This window comes from Thamnophis elegans, chromosome Z, assembly GCF_009769535.1.
Source record: "Thamnophis elegans isolate rThaEle1 chromosome Z, rThaEle1.pri, whole genome shotgun sequence".
In the NCBI taxonomy this organism is placed as follows: domain Eukaryota; kingdom Metazoa; phylum Chordata; class Lepidosauria; order Squamata; family Colubridae; genus Thamnophis; species Thamnophis elegans.
In genome coordinates, this window is record NC_045558.1 from 38,271,341 (window position 1) to 38,287,135 (window position 15,795).

At 36.2% G+C, this 15,795-nt stretch overlaps 1 protein-coding gene across 1 annotated transcript in view; it reads left to right on the top strand.

Moving 5' to 3' along the window:
* HDAC9 (histone deacetylase 9) overlaps positions 1–15,795 on the top strand; it is a 102,732-nt gene that overhangs the window by 74,020 nt on the left and 12,917 nt on the right. The window contains exons 9-11 of the mRNA XM_032236996.1: positions 7,441–7,557; positions 8,062–8,281; positions 9,659–9,876. Of these exons, the coding sequence (XP_032092887.1) occupies positions 7,441–7,557; positions 8,062–8,281; positions 9,659–9,876 (555 nt within the window). The remainder of the gene's footprint in view (positions 1–7,440; positions 7,558–8,061; positions 8,282–9,658; positions 9,877–15,795) is intronic.

Consider the following 15,795-nt stretch of genomic DNA (forward strand, 5'->3'; position numbering starts at 1 on the left):
TCTTAATAGTGATCGATCAGATTCAGAGTTACTAGCCCTCCAACATCACTCTAGGCGTCTCTTTTGGCGCTTTATCTCCCGGAGTTCCTTGGTAAACCAAGGTGCCCTCCTGGATCCACCGCCGCGGAGAGGCAGCGATTCCAGGCAGCGACCAAAGACTCGGCCAGATTGCGGACAAGGGAGTCAGGTATCTCTCCAAGCTTCCTCTGAAATCCCTCTGGGTCCATCAGGTGCCTGGGGCGGAATCACTTAGTTGGCTCCACCTCCCTGCAATGGTGGAGTAGCGTCCTGAAGTCAAACCTCATCAAGGACAGATCTGACCATGACAAGGGCGAGGTCTCTTTTTCCCTTAACTCGAGATCACGTCTCCACTGCCCCGAGAAAATACAAGGTCAAGCGTGTGTCCTGCTCTATGAGTTGGACCCTGAACTACCTGGGTCGAGTCCATGGCTGTCATGGAAGCCATGAACTCCTGTGCCCCATCTGAGTGTTCACCGAGAGACAGCAGATTAAAGTCCCCCAGTACCATTAGTCTGGGGAACTCCACCGCCAACCCAGCTACTGCCTCTAGCAGCACAGGCAGGGCTGACGTGACACAGCTGGAAAGTAGGTATGTCAACAGCAAGCCCAATTGAACCCCTAGGTCCAACTTCAAGAGGAGAGACTCACACCCCACAATCTCTGGGGCAGGGATCCTGCGAGGAACTAACGACCTTCGGACGATAACTACTACTCCCCCACCCCTTTCTCTGGTGTCGTGGTTGGTGGAGCACCTGGAACCCATCTGGGCACATTTCTGAGAAGGGGACTCCTCCCTCTTGGCCCAGCCAGGTTTCGGTTATACATGCCAGGTCTGCCTCCTCGTCTAATATTAAATCCCGGATGAGGAGAGCTTTGTTCACAACCGACCTGGCATTTAGCAGCAACAACCTGAGACCAGGGCCCTGAACTCCTCTGCCACCAGGTCCTTGAGTTGAGCCTGAGGGGCCAGAACAAGGAATCGCTGTAATGTAGTGAGTCCTTCTTCCCCGGTAATGGCTAGCCCTACAGCTCCCGTCATATCCTTCCCTCCCAGTCGTAACCAAAATGTTACGACATCCTCCCATCCCCGTAGACCCCCGTCCCCCATGGCCCCCATTCTTCCCGGCAAGCCACGCGTACCATTCACTCCAGGACGGGAGGTGAGTCTGGGCCCCCATCCACTTCTGCTTCTGCACTCAGTGGAGGGGACTCCAGGTCGCACTCCCGATCCTATCATATTTACCAATCAAACACTCTCATCAGACACACCCCACAATAGTTATTAAAATACAATAATTAAATTAAAATGGGCATATTTTCTCTCACATTCATACACTCATACACCCAACAAACCAGCTAAAAAATGCCCGCTTGGGGGAGATCTCGGGTCAGCGTCCTCCGGGTCTTCAGCTCCCGCATGGGGCTCTCCTCTGCTGTTTCCCGCAGCCTGGCCCGAAACCGGGCCCTTGTCCGAGCTCTGCAGGGAAGGACCTTATTGGCTAAGTGTGATTGGACACACAAGGAATTTGTCTTTGGTGCATATATTATTATATATATTATTTTATTATTTATGCAAGTAGATGGGTCAGTTTTAAACTGTTGTATTGGTATGCTAGTTGAGTAATAATATGGTATATTGTAATATTGTACTTCTGATACAAAGATAAAGCACAATTGACCAGAATACAATACAATAGAATGGTTAGAAAATTACAAAGTATGCAGGCACAGTTGGTAGAATAAAATCAACTTTCAAATTAAGTTTACATTGCATGTAATTACAAATAGGATCTTAAATAGCTGATGAAAGGCCATCTACTATGCTAATCTAACCTTTTAGGGAAGGGACAGTTCAGATGTGGCCACTGAGGCAGCCTTCTCATCCTTCAATAAATTTATATAGTTGCATGTGCGTACTTAGGATGAAAGTTGTTTATTAGTATCTGGATTACTAAATGTTGGTTAAATAATTTAAGATAATGTGAAGTTATCAAAATACTTTGCTATAGAACTATTTTAGAAAAGAATTGAGTGATAAGTTCCTCTGCAAAGCTAATGAAACAGTTGTTGACACCACTTTGAAGCAGCTTCTTGCTCTGTTAGCTATATTTTCAGCACACACAATCGAAAACTAGAATGAGAATGAGAAAGTACTTGATATTACGTGCATCACATATTGATCAAAGAGCAAGAGTTCAATTCAAATTTGATGTCTTTTATTCATTTATTTTAGAATCATCTATATTAGAAACTTCTCTCAAAATTTGGAAAATACTATGAATTGAACCTAAGATCTGTTGCATGCAATCATATATGCCTTGCCATGTGAATTAAATTATCAGAAAATAAATGTACATTAAAAATAATTAAATGATTCGCTAACAATAAGAAATATAATGACATTTCCCATTGCACTGCAAAATGGATGGGGATTACCAAACTCTTCCATGAATGAAAGAAAAGTGGGACACCTAAGCCCTATTAGCATGTAGGCATTTTTTTGTTTTGGTGAAACACTTCCTTATATGCAGAAAATTGTAAAATAAGTGCCTGACATTTCAGTTAAAAAGAATAGGAAGACACATCATAGACAAAAATTGGGAAATTGACATATTTTTATTAACCATCAGGCAAACTATTTACAATAACTCTTAAACATATGATTGTATTAATTATAATTGTATTTAGCTGCATTCTGGACTTGGATTCATGCATCAAAAAACTTATTAAAACTTAATTTAAAAAACTATTTATCTGCAAAATCTATTATTTAGCATGTAATTTGCATATACTTGCATTATGTTGATTTCTACTAAATTCAATAAAATGAAATGGAAAAACATTTGCAAGATTGCAACCTGTGAAAAATTTTGATTAAAAAAAATAGCATAAGGGAAAGTAATTTGTCAGTTAGAAAGCTAAAGGGATAATTCTTCAGGTCATTGGCAGGACAATAACCTCTGAAGCTGCAAAGCCCAGTTCAGTCTCCAACAGTGACTTTTTCTAATAACGAATTAATTGTATGTGTGAACTCTGATCCAAGGGCAGGCGTGTGACCTCTTCACACTGATAAGTAGCTTCTCTTTGGCCCAGAACAATCCCCTTCCCTAAAAGGTTACATTGATAGCTAACATGTGGTGTTTTTGAGTCATAAAGCTCTGGATAAGATTCCAGGAAGTTAAAAATATAGAATCTCAAAATACACTAATCCATACAGCAATAATTTTAACACAGAAAGTTTAATTTGGATAAGAAAATAATGCTGCACAATCTGTTAATTTTCTAGCATTAATGCCTTCTGGAAAGATTCTGCTAAATGTTTCATCATATTAAACAATAAAATGGGAGATACTTTTTCAACTCTTAATGAAGAAATAGGTTCTCATAATCTAATTTTAAATATCTTTTAAAACATACCGGAGCGAGGAAAAACATATTTGCAGCCTTTAAAAAGAATGTTTTGATGAATATTAAAACAAATAAATTTACTATTACATGGTATTATTTATTCTGCTGTTGAAATGTTAATTAGGGAACCAGGATATCATTGAATAGGTAAAACATATGTTGTGCATATCTAAGATCTCTGTTGCGTGTAGGCTAAAAAGGATTTTGATGTAAAATATTACATACCTGTTGCTAAAGAAATAAGAAGAAAGAGGTAAGAAAATAGTAACCTACATTCAGCAAGGGAACTGCTTTAGTATAAAGATTAATCTGTGTTCCATTATTGTTTTGAATATATATTGATTATATGGAAATATTTTCCATCTGCTTATTCATATATTGTATTAGGATAGTTGGATTTATCAGTTTATTTCAAGTGGAACTATTGATTTCAATTATCAAAAATATGTGTATTAGAAAATAAATTGGAGAAACATAATTGCTTATAACAATAGAAATAGGTCTGTCAGTTCTAGTTTAGGTGCATGCATCCACATTATTAAATTATTTTATACAGGAATTCCTATAAATAGCCAATTAAATTTTTACCTAACCCCTGTGTTCTCCCATATTTCATATAATTTTGTAGTTTTATATGTTATATAATTTCTATAAACCAGAGTTATGTTTATTTAAATATGGATATGATTGTACTAAGAACTATCAGGGAACTTGGGGATGTTCTATAGAGAAGGTGTACAAAATATCTGTAGACCCACGTTTCCTAACCATACCTCTTCAATGGGCTCAGTAATTGAGAAAAAACTGAGAGTGTTTATCTTTTTAGACAGTTAAGGAACAAACTGGTTACTTTATATCTTGCAAGTACAACAATCCAAGGGAATTCCCCTTGGATTGTTTAATATTGCTTACCATTTCAGCTCCCCAAACAGAAAATGCAACTACAGAAACAACATTTTATTGAAGTATTCTGTGTGTTTGCTGTAGTTATTACATGGTGTTTTTTTTTAAAAAAAAGAACTACATAAGAATTTCACCTTAGATTTCTTTTTTAAATGGCAACTCCTCTAAGATCAGGAAGATGGGATGTAGATGAAGAAAACCTTTTTAAAGGTCTTTAACATAGGCCACATATGCTCTGTATAGAGAATAAACATCCAATCATCAGTCTATGGTCAAAACTGGTGGGAGAATCTGATTTGGCAGTTTAAATCATGTCAGATGGGAATGAAATAAAGTTCTATATACCAAGTCAAATAATTGCCCATCTTATTATCATTTTTGTTGAAAGGCTAAACAGTAGTATTCCAGGATTCCCATCATGAATATTTCAACACCCTTCATAGGCATGCTAGGGATTGGACTTGGGATATTTTGAATCAGTATGTGCTTTACCATGGAGCCACATCCCTTGCCTAAGGATGCATGTAATAATTAATCTGAATTCTTCCCGGCCCGGAATATTCTCATTGGGCCAGTGGTTGGTTCCTGCCAGTTCTAACATCTTCTATAGAAGAGGTTCCACAAATATACAGTGCCTTTAAAACTGGTCCTAGCTCCCTCCCCCCTCCCGTCCACACATCATCAAGATGAAGAGTGAGAGGAGGAATTCTGGGAGTTGAAGTCTACAAGTCTTAAAACTGTCAAGTTTGAACATCCCTGGGAGTTTTTTTCTAAAGAGTTAGGGATGCAAGGGTCTTGTAACTTGATAGCTTTAAGACTTGCATACTTCAATGCCAGAGTTCCTGAGCCAATATGACTGGAGGAGGAATTCTGGGAATTGAAGTCCACAAGTCTTAAAGCTGCCAAGTTTGAACATCCCTGGGGTTTTTTTTTCTAAAGGGTTAGGGGTGCAAGGGTCTTGTAACTTGACAGCTTTAAGACTTGCGTGCTTCAAATGCCAGAGTTTCTGAGCCAACATTTTGGTTGCTAAGTAAGAGCATTGTTCAGTGAGTTTCACCACATTTTACAAGTTGGCCATGCCCACCCAGTCACATGGCTGGCAAGCCACTCCCACAAAGCCGGCCACGCCTACAGAAGAGGTTCTTTAAAAACTTTGAAATCCACCACTGCATTGGGCCTGACATTTTGTGGCTTTTTCTGATCTCTATTATTCAAGAAAACAAAATGCATAGCTCCTTACCATTCACAAGTTGTGTGACATTTTCTGAACCAACTGACCACAGAGGATAACCATTCATTCCACTGGATATTGCTATGCTGCTATTTACACCATTTCAGAATAGCTATTATGATACATTACTGGCAGGAAATTATATATTTTTTAATTAAACACATACTAATTGGATAGTACCAAGTATATTTTTGATGATAAAATGATTTTAATGATATACTTTAGTGACACATGCAAGCTTTAAAGATTACTTTTAAATATATTAACCATATATTTCTAAATCTTGGCATTTAAAGATACATTAAATAATATATGTAAAAGTATATACATAAATTATTGTGAAATATAAAGAAATATAGATTAAAATTATTACACAATGTATTGAGTAAAGAACAGTTCACAAGCTAATCTACTACTTGCATGTTTCCAACATCTATAAAATATAAACATTATTTCACACAGAATTATTATTGTCATGTTCCAGCATATAATTTGTGTATATATTGTCATTGTTTCTTTTTTATTTTCATGTGCACATGACTAAAAATATTTTACACTGCTGCATGTTTTCAGTATGATTCTAATATATGAGTTATATAGACAATTTCTTTATGATGTCAATGATACGTTTAGTCTCCAAACAAACTCTATAGGGAGGTTATGTTTTGGAATAACATCCTGTGTTTTTGTGCTGTTCAATTCTTTACTGATGGTCTGAGGTTGCATTGTATTAACTCTAGGTATTTTCCAACGTTAATTGATATCCCAGGTTTGTCCAGAGGAAAATCTACAGCTCTACACAACATGCTTGACAAGTTATTATATTTATTTTAGTCAAAGCTTGAGTGCACAGGATCCCTCATAGAGGTGGTCTATTATTGGAGTGCCATATGCTTTTTGTTTGGGAAGAAAGCAGTCCCTGTGTCATACTGTTACAGAGGGTATTCTTTTTCAAGGATGTTGTTCCCTTGAGGACCATATCATGCCAGAGTTCCAAAGTCCAGTAAGACCTTTTGCAGCTCTTATTGTGTAAAAAAAAATCTGGGAAGGAGGGAAGAGTTAAAAAATAACAAAAAAAAAGGTAATTTTAGAAGGTATAGTAGGCCACATGTTGAAGAACATGAATTTCAGAGAAGGAAAGGGCAAAATTAACATTTTTATTAAGAGCTTGCAATAAGTGTCAGAAAAGCATGCCCAGAAAAGCACGTTTCACTCTGCTGTAGAGTGACTAACTACTTAGAAATTGTTTACATATAGTAAATATCGTGTTAAGTCATTAAAGGGCATGTTATATTGTCTTCGTATTATATTATAGGAAGCAAAATAGTAATACTTTAGCTAATTTCAATATTTTGGATTATATCCAAAATTAAGAAGCCGTACACCTTATAAACCCTATGGAAAGAACTGGAACCAAATAACCAATGCACAATATATAAGCTTAGATAAATAGTGTTACCATTACAGATGAAGAAGAGAAAGTGGCAATTCCCAGCTAATGTCGGAACTGCAGTATTTATTATTCCCCAGCCACATTCCGCACACAAGGTGCCAACAAAATACTTGACAACTCTGCTAGGTTTTGCTTTTCCATGAAAGCAGAATGAACAAAAAGTAATGTGAAGATTAACTTATTAAGCTATCACAGTCCAGATATATTGGCAATTAACTCTGAATTTCAAGTAGGCTGTGGATTAATTCGCCATTCTATGTTCCAATGGCTTGAAATTACTACCGTAATTGTGAAATTGTGTTCTAAGAATTGTAATACAAAGTTTTTCATTATCAGAATACCACTAGTGTGAAAGAGGAAACTTTTTTTCTTGTTTGTCCAACAAGAACCAAACACAATCTTCTCTTTTTAAAAATTTCCATAGGTTCCACAACACTGCATTCTCATCAATGAAGAATCAATGAACCTTTTGAATCTCTATGCATCTCCTTCTTTACCTAACATCACTTTAGGACTTCCGGCAGTACAACCACCACTCACAGTAAGTGATTGGTTTAGGAGTACTTTTGCTGACTTTAGTTGAGATGTCTTAGAATACTCTCAAGTTGTTATTCAAGGCAGGGTTAAAATAATATAGAATGATTTCAAGAAATCATAGAAATTATATACTGTTAAAATAGTCTTTATTTTACATTTTCCCTCAATAATTTTGTTGTTATTTCAAGTAAGGAAATAAATTATCATAGATCTAATAATTTTCAACTTATGTATATGCCAAGGCAATTTAATTCTTTTGACTCCCACTTTTTGTATTTATTTTTTACCAGCTTCTTTGTCTGACAAGGAGCAAATCTGGAAAATTGATACAGATATGAAATGCTAAATGACAAGAAGGGCTGAAGATGCCTCATTTACCTGCCATATCTCTATATTAAACATTATCTTGTGCCATGGGAATAATAAAGTTTTTAAAACTTCTTTGTTCAGTTTTAAATGTGCAATTTGAAAGTGTTCTTTTTTAATATTTTCTTCATTTGCTCTATAGGTATCATCACCATTTGCAGAAAAGCAAAATAATGAGATGCAGTCAATCAAGCAAGGAGTAGCCATATCTAGTCAGCCCAGGGGGACTATCAGTTCACTTTCAAGTCCTCCGCCCATTGTTCCCATTGTTCCAGAGGGGAAGCCAAACTATAGCCATCAGGCTATCTTGCAACATTTGCTATTGAAGGAGAAAATGAGGCAGCAAAAACTTCTACCCACAGGTAATTATGAATTAATTATTGGAAAAAGACTTTATTTTTAACCAAAAATTCAATTGTAGAGAAAAATAGGGAGTTACCTTGAAACAACCCAATATCTACTATCTCAAAGATAAACAATTTTCAATTCAGAATTCACCTACAAATCCTACATTGTTTTTATATTGCAATGTAAAATACGCTCTGATCCAAATGCCCTAGTTTCTTGCCAACTGTATTTTTCAAAATTTTAGGCACAAAATAAATACAATTATTACTGAATAATACAATGTTTAAAATATAAAATATGTGAGGGTTGGAAATTCAGCCCTGTGTTTGATGAGGGGTGAATCGTGGTTTTCCTTGGAGTATACCTTATGATTAAGTAAAATAAACCCGAGGTAGATTCTAAGAAAACACATTTTTATTGTAAAATAAATAACAAACAAACTTACTGGCTAATAACTACATTCTGGTAAAGTTCCTAGCCTACCTCCTCATGGCAGGCAAAACAGAAAGAGAAAGAACAAAAGGGACATGCGGAGTAGCTTACAGAGAAGATTGAGCCTACCGTATGTCTTAGAATATAAGCACAGCTGGCAAAATAAAAAAACATCGTGACAAAATATACATGAATCCATCTTATTCTCCCAAAAACTCAGTTCCAGTAAATCCAAGACTAGTCCATTGCAATCATAAATAGCAGAAAATATTTCCCCAAGTCAAAAAACTGTCTACAGATAATTTCTAATATATATTAATTGTCAGGATCAGAAATCTGATTATTCAAATCTTTTAGAAGAGATACAAAGGACAGAAGTATGAAGTACTTACATTTATCTATCAGGATTCTGCTTTCATCAAATTCATTAACTTTTATATTTCGTTTAAAAAAATATTAATGTAATCACCATGCAATCATTTCTTTCATTTCTATTTTATACTAAATCAAATGTTAATGTTATACTTTTTTTAAAAAAAAGGAACAGAAATATTAATACTGTGTTAATAAATAGCTATTTTCTACTTTAGATAAATTTGTTCCAGTTTGATTCCAACTGTCCAAATCATTGTATTGATTTGACTTGTTGGTTCTATTCAGAAAATCAATTCAATGTGGACATCAGGATTTATGACCCATTTTATGCAAATTAATTTGAGCACTAAAACCAAGCGTGTATATGTGCAGTCTTTATGATAAATCCAATTGCAGATACTAATTCAATTTGCTGTTTGCAGTAAATTTTCTCTTTAGTTTGAAAGAAAAATGTACATTGGTGATTCAAATATCACACATGCCTAAGTCTATATTTAATTAGTCCAATTTTATGAAAAATGATAACTATGATCTTACATTTCATTGGCTTTTCTTTTGATGAGATGTATGTTGTTGACCTGCAGGTACAGGGCCTTTTCATCCACCATCACCATTGGCAACCAATGAAAGTGTCTCACCTGGGCTAAGAGCTGCACATAAATTACCTCGACACAGGCCACTAAACAGAACACAGTCTGCTCCCCTCCCCCAGAGCACCTTGGCTCAACTTGTCATTCAACAACAGCATCAGCAGTTTCTGGAGAAGCAGAAACAGTACCAGCAGCAAATTCACATGAACAAAGTAAGTTTTTATGAGTGCAATACATGACAGAGTGCAGTAAAACACATATATTCAAGACAAAAATGGCTAGATATAAGTTCAGTTTATAGGAGAGGTACTTTTGCTCATTTTTAAAAAAAATCATTGCCAAGTATCAGAATTTTCTGTGAGTGTGATTATACAACAGCATTTTTGGCTTAATGATATAAAAATATTAACAAATCTTTTCTGCAACATCCCTTTTATGTCTGCAAGTGCTTTTGAAAGCAGATCAGAACTCAATTAATCATCACTTTCTATTTCACCTAAACAGATTGTAAGTATTGAAAAAAGCCAAGATTTCAATCACATTAATAGGAGAATTCTGCTTTATATTCATGCATGCATTAGGGAGAATGGAAACAGTAATCCAAGGCTAATATATAGTTCCACTTATTAAGCTGAGATTCGATAGTTCATATATAGCCTACATATTTTCTAAACAGGCCATTATGCATGATGTTACACAACAGAAACAGTTATTTTAATTTACAACAACAAGGCATAAAATTAACAAGTAGTCCCATTTTAAATGTAGCACACATTCATTGGCGCTACATAAGGGCCTATACATTTTTTGTTACAATTAAAAAGACTAATGATCAGAATATAGTTATTCATTGTCATCATTTATCTATTATATGTTCATTTTATGTTATAGTTTTGAATGATAGAATATTTTGTAATGTATTTTATACATCTATTTCATGATTTTAACACATCATATGTTTTTCCTATAGAAGTTTATTTAGGCAACTTCTAGGATTCCTGAGTACAAATTATTTTTTCTCTTTTTGTGATAGTAGATATAATCATATGACAAAAATAAATTCAAAATATGTTACATCCATCTCACTAGGTAATTCCCCCCCTCCCTTGAGCTACTGATTATCTTAGGTTATCTTTCATTCCTATTATTCTATGTTCTTAAAATTCCCAATCAAATTAGAAACACAACCTGGATTTTAACTATATAGTTTATACAGTGGTTTGATTATTAAATCTCATTTTAATTAGGAAAAATGAAGACTAGAGAACTTCAAAGTTTAGATCTGATCCTTGCATGTTAACCTCTCTCAACTTGGATGTTTTGATTACTCAACTTCAACTCTACTGGGCTTTTCATTTACTATGTGTTCCATATGTTTAATCAAGATGGCATTGGTATATCTTGAACTTCCTAGGTTTTTCAATATATTTTGCTATTGAGGAAAAGCAATCTTTTATTACTGTTTGAAAGACAAAATCTCTCTGATATTTTTCCTCAAGAAATACAGCATAATGATTAGCTGCATTTCATGTTTTTTCCATAAAAATTGTTTTCAATTGATATTGATTTCTTATGTTTTCAGGCATGTTATTAGTTCTGTTATATTAATTAATTAAGATAATTATTATAATCATCCAAACCACTGTAAGATAAAAACTTCTTCATTGAAGGTTGGTCTGCAATGTAACCAACCCAGCTAGTCTAGTGAAAGAATAGAAGAGAAGAGAATTCAATTCTTTATTGGCCAAGTGTGATTCGGCACACAAGGTATTTGTCTTTGGTGCATATGCTTTCAATGTACATAAAGAAAAATAAAATACATTTATCAAGAATCATAAAATATAATACTTAGTGACAGTCATAGGTTGCTAATAAGCAATCAAATCATACTAGGAAGTATAAAAAGAATAAGAGTAATACAGTCTTTCTAAATAGTCTTACCAAATAATTTGACAGTATTGTGGGAATTGGTTGTTTAGCAGTATGATGGCATTCAGGAAAAAAACTGTCCTTGTGTCTAGTAGTTCTGATGTGCAGTGCCCTATATATAGTGTTGTTTTGATGGTAGAAGTTGAAATAATTTATGTCTAGGATGTTAGGCGTTTGTAGATATTTTTCACAGCCCTCTTTTTGACTTGTGCAGTATACAGGTCTTCAGTGGAAGGCAGGTTGGTAGCAATTGCTTTTTTCTGCAGTTCTAATTATCCGGTGAAGTCTGTTTCTGTATTGTTTGGTTGCAGAGCCAAAGCAGACAGTCATAGAGGTGCAGATGACAAATTCAATAATTCCTCTTAGAACTGAATCAGCAGCTCTTTGGGAAGTTTGAGCTTTCTCAGTTGGCACAGAAAGAACGTACTTGGATGTGCTTTTCTGATAACATTTTTGATGTTAGGTGTCCATTTTAAGTCTTGAGATATGATAGAACCTAGAAATGTGAAGGTCTCTACTGTTGATACTGTATTGTCTAGTATTGTAAGAGGTGGTAGTATAGGAGGGTTTCTACCACCATTTCTATGGTTTTGAGTGTATTTATTTCAAAATTGTTCTGATTGCACCACAAGGCTAGTTGTATGCAGATTTATTGTTGTCTCAAATGAGACCAATCACTGTTGTATCATCTGCAAACTTCAACAGTTTAGCAGATGGATCTTTTGAGATTCAGTCATTGCTGTATAGAAAGAAGATAAGTGGAGAGAGTACACAGTCCGGGGTGGGAGGGGAAGCTCCCGTGCTAATTGTATAGGCATCTAATGTGATTTTTGCCTAGCTCCCCCTTCTGCTTCCTGTCTGTTAGGAAGCTTATGATCCATTTGCAAATATGGTCAGTTACAGCTAGCTGATTTAATTTAGTTAGAAGAATATCTGGAATGATGGTATTGAATGCTGAGCTGAAGTCTACAAAGAGGACCGTTGCTAGGTCTTTGGAGATTCAAGATGTTGTAGGATGTAGTGCAGAGTCATATTGGCAGTATCATCTGTCGATCTAGTTACTCGGTAGGCAAATTGCAAGAGGTATAACAGTGAGTCTGTGAGGTGGGCCAGCACTAGGCTTTCAAAGAGCTTCATAACTGCAGATTTTAGAGCAACCTATCTGAAATCATTGAGTTCCTTGATGGAGGATTTCTTCATAACTATGAAGTCGATGAATCCTTTATAGTTTTCTTCTCAAGAATTGAGGGAGAATTATTTATCTAGATTGCTTCTATAATTAAATGAAGACTAGAATATGAATCTTCCCAGTTAAAGAACTTAATCCAGTTCTTTAACTATTATATCACACAGACATTCATAGCCATATACAGCCATCTAGAAATGCAACATGGTCTGCCAAATACAAAATAATATTTCCTGGTTTTTATAGTTCCAAGTGGGAAGCCAAAGTAGTTCTAATAATAAATCCTACTATTTTCTATTAATAAAAACTGGAAAAACTATATTATTATAGATTTCCCCCAGTAAGAATATTTTTTGTATTTTCAATGTTTAAAAAGTATTTGATCCAATTATATTTCTCTTATAATCAGTTCCAGATATAAACCAACACAGTGATTCAAATGATAACTACAAAAACTAACAGAGACCAAAAAACACAGATTTCTTTGGAATATTTCTACTATTAAAAAAAAAAGAAACAAGTAAATTGGAGCAGCAATATTTCAATTTAGTGAAAGGGAAAAAAAACCAGATAGCTTCTTCTGTCATGTTTCAGAAACCCATGTTTTGATGTAGGAAACATTATCCCTTCTCATTGGAGGTTTATACCTATGGGATGCAATACAGTGACCTTCTCAAAACATTTTAGCTGAGATGCAAATTTTGACATCTCATCTAGAAGTCAGCAGAGAGTCTTGCCCTCACTTTCTGAAAAATGGATGTGTGGAAACCTGAACTCGGCTTCCTATTTAAAGATACTTTGCTGTTGCCAGATTTAATATAATTCTATCAAGATGACAGCTTGTTTCCTTCTAGAGTCCTTTGATCATAATTTTTAGAACTCCATTCTGCCCAATAAAAAGAACAGGATTCTGGCAGTTCCAGTTAAACAAATTGTCACAGGTATCAAAACACTGACACTGCAATAGAACTTTTACTGTTTCAAGTATCTCTGATGTAAAAGATGCCATTCCTATTACACCATGCACACTAAACTATTTTAAGTCATCTGAAATATTAAAAATAAAATCTGCCAGGTCCCATATTTGTTTTCCCCTGTAGCCAACTATTTTCCCCAAATAAACTTTCAAGCAGTAATTACTATAGTGCTTTACTACTTTAGTATCTAGCATTAAGGGGCATAGTGCCTCTGATCTAGGGCATAAAATATAGTCAGGATGACTAATAACCATTAGTTGTTATTTTATCATTTTTTAAAAAATGATTTTTGTTTTTGTTAGTTGCAAAGTTGTGTCCGAACCATTGTGACCCCATGGACAACGTTCCTCCAGTCCAGTGGTGGGTTTCAAAATTTTTTAGAACCTATTCTGTAGGTGTGGCCTGTTTTGTTGGAGTGGCTTGGTGGTCATGTGACCAGGTGGGAGTGAATTGGTGATCATGTGTTTGAGTTTGCCTTTATTTGTATGCCGCCCTTTTCCCTAAGGGGACTCAGGGCAGCTCATAATTCAAAAGGGAGGGGATGTGACTGGGTGGGATTAGTTTGACTGAGTGGCAGTGGCAGTGGCTTGGCAGTTATGTGACCAAATGGGAGTAACTTGGCAGTTATGTGACCGAGTGGGAGTAGCTTGGCAGCCATGTGACTGGGTGGGAGTGGCCAAATTGTTGTCACTAAATTCTTTGCCCCAAAGAATGACCTACAAAAAGAAGATATAAAAAAAGAAAATTTATTATTTTGTGCACTTACTACTTAAATAAGAATAAAATAAGTACATAAAAAAATAAAACAGCTACTTACAGAGGAAATATAGCTGTCCACGCCAGTCTTCAACATTACTGACCATCTTACACACACTCTTCCAGCCCCTCTCCCTCTTTCCTCTTCCTGGATTCACTCAGACATTTTTAAAACCCACAGCCCACACACTTCCAGCCTCTCTGCCTCTTCCCTCTTCTTGGATTCACTCAGACATTTTTAAAACTCACAGCCTGTGCACATGCACACACTTCCAGCCCCTCTGTCTCTTCCCTCTTCCTGGATTCACTCATTTTTAAAAGAGTGGAAGAGTGTGTTCGTGTGCACAGGCTGTCAGTTTTAAAAATGTCTTGTGTGCACAGGTTGTGAGTTTTAAAAATGTCTGTGTTAGATCGGCGGCAATACAAAAGAAGAAGAGGCGTCTGAGGTAACCTTCAAGAACTCTTTATTACAGGCAAGAACAGTAACTGTGAGTAGACCGGCACCTCTCCTCCATCTGACAGCTTTTTATATGGAGCTGTCAGACGGACGAGCCAATGGCCTTGCGTATGACAGCCCGGCAACTCGCAGGCGCGCCTGATTGGCTAAGACGCGCCTGGCTGCTGCCGAGCTGTCATTCGTAAGTCCGAGGACTTATGAGGCTATTACAGTCTGAGTGAATTCAGGAAGAGGGAAGTGGCAGAGGGGCTGGAAGAGTGTGTGCTGTGCACAGGCTGTGAGCTTTAAAGACATCTGAGTGAATCCAGGAAGAGGAAAGAGGCAGAGGGACTGGAAGCGTGTGTTCCTATAATATCTTCCAGCCCCTCTGCCTCTTCCCTCTTCCTGGATTCATTCAGGCATTTTTTAGAACCCACAGCTTGTGCACACTCTTCTAGCAGCCCTCTGCCTCTTTTCTCTTCCACAATATCCTCCCACCCACCCCCAGCCATTCAGCAGTTTTTCTTCTTCTGGTTATTCTTTTGGGAACTTTTTGGCAGCATGGTACAGATGGGTGGGGCAAGTGAAAAAGCGAATGAGTGGATGGAGCATTCCGATATGGGGCCTCCTGACCAACGGGTACCCCTGCTCCAAGCCTTCCTGTCCTCTACAATCCCCCAGAGTCCATTTAAGTTCACACCTACTGTTTTGGTGACTCCAGCCATCCACCTTATTCTCTGTCATCTCTTTCTTCTTTTGCCCTCACAAAAATTGATAGCCATCTGTAATTGTATGATTGAAACTAGATGTTCTGTGCAAAGATTCATTTCTTTTTCGTTTGCTAAAA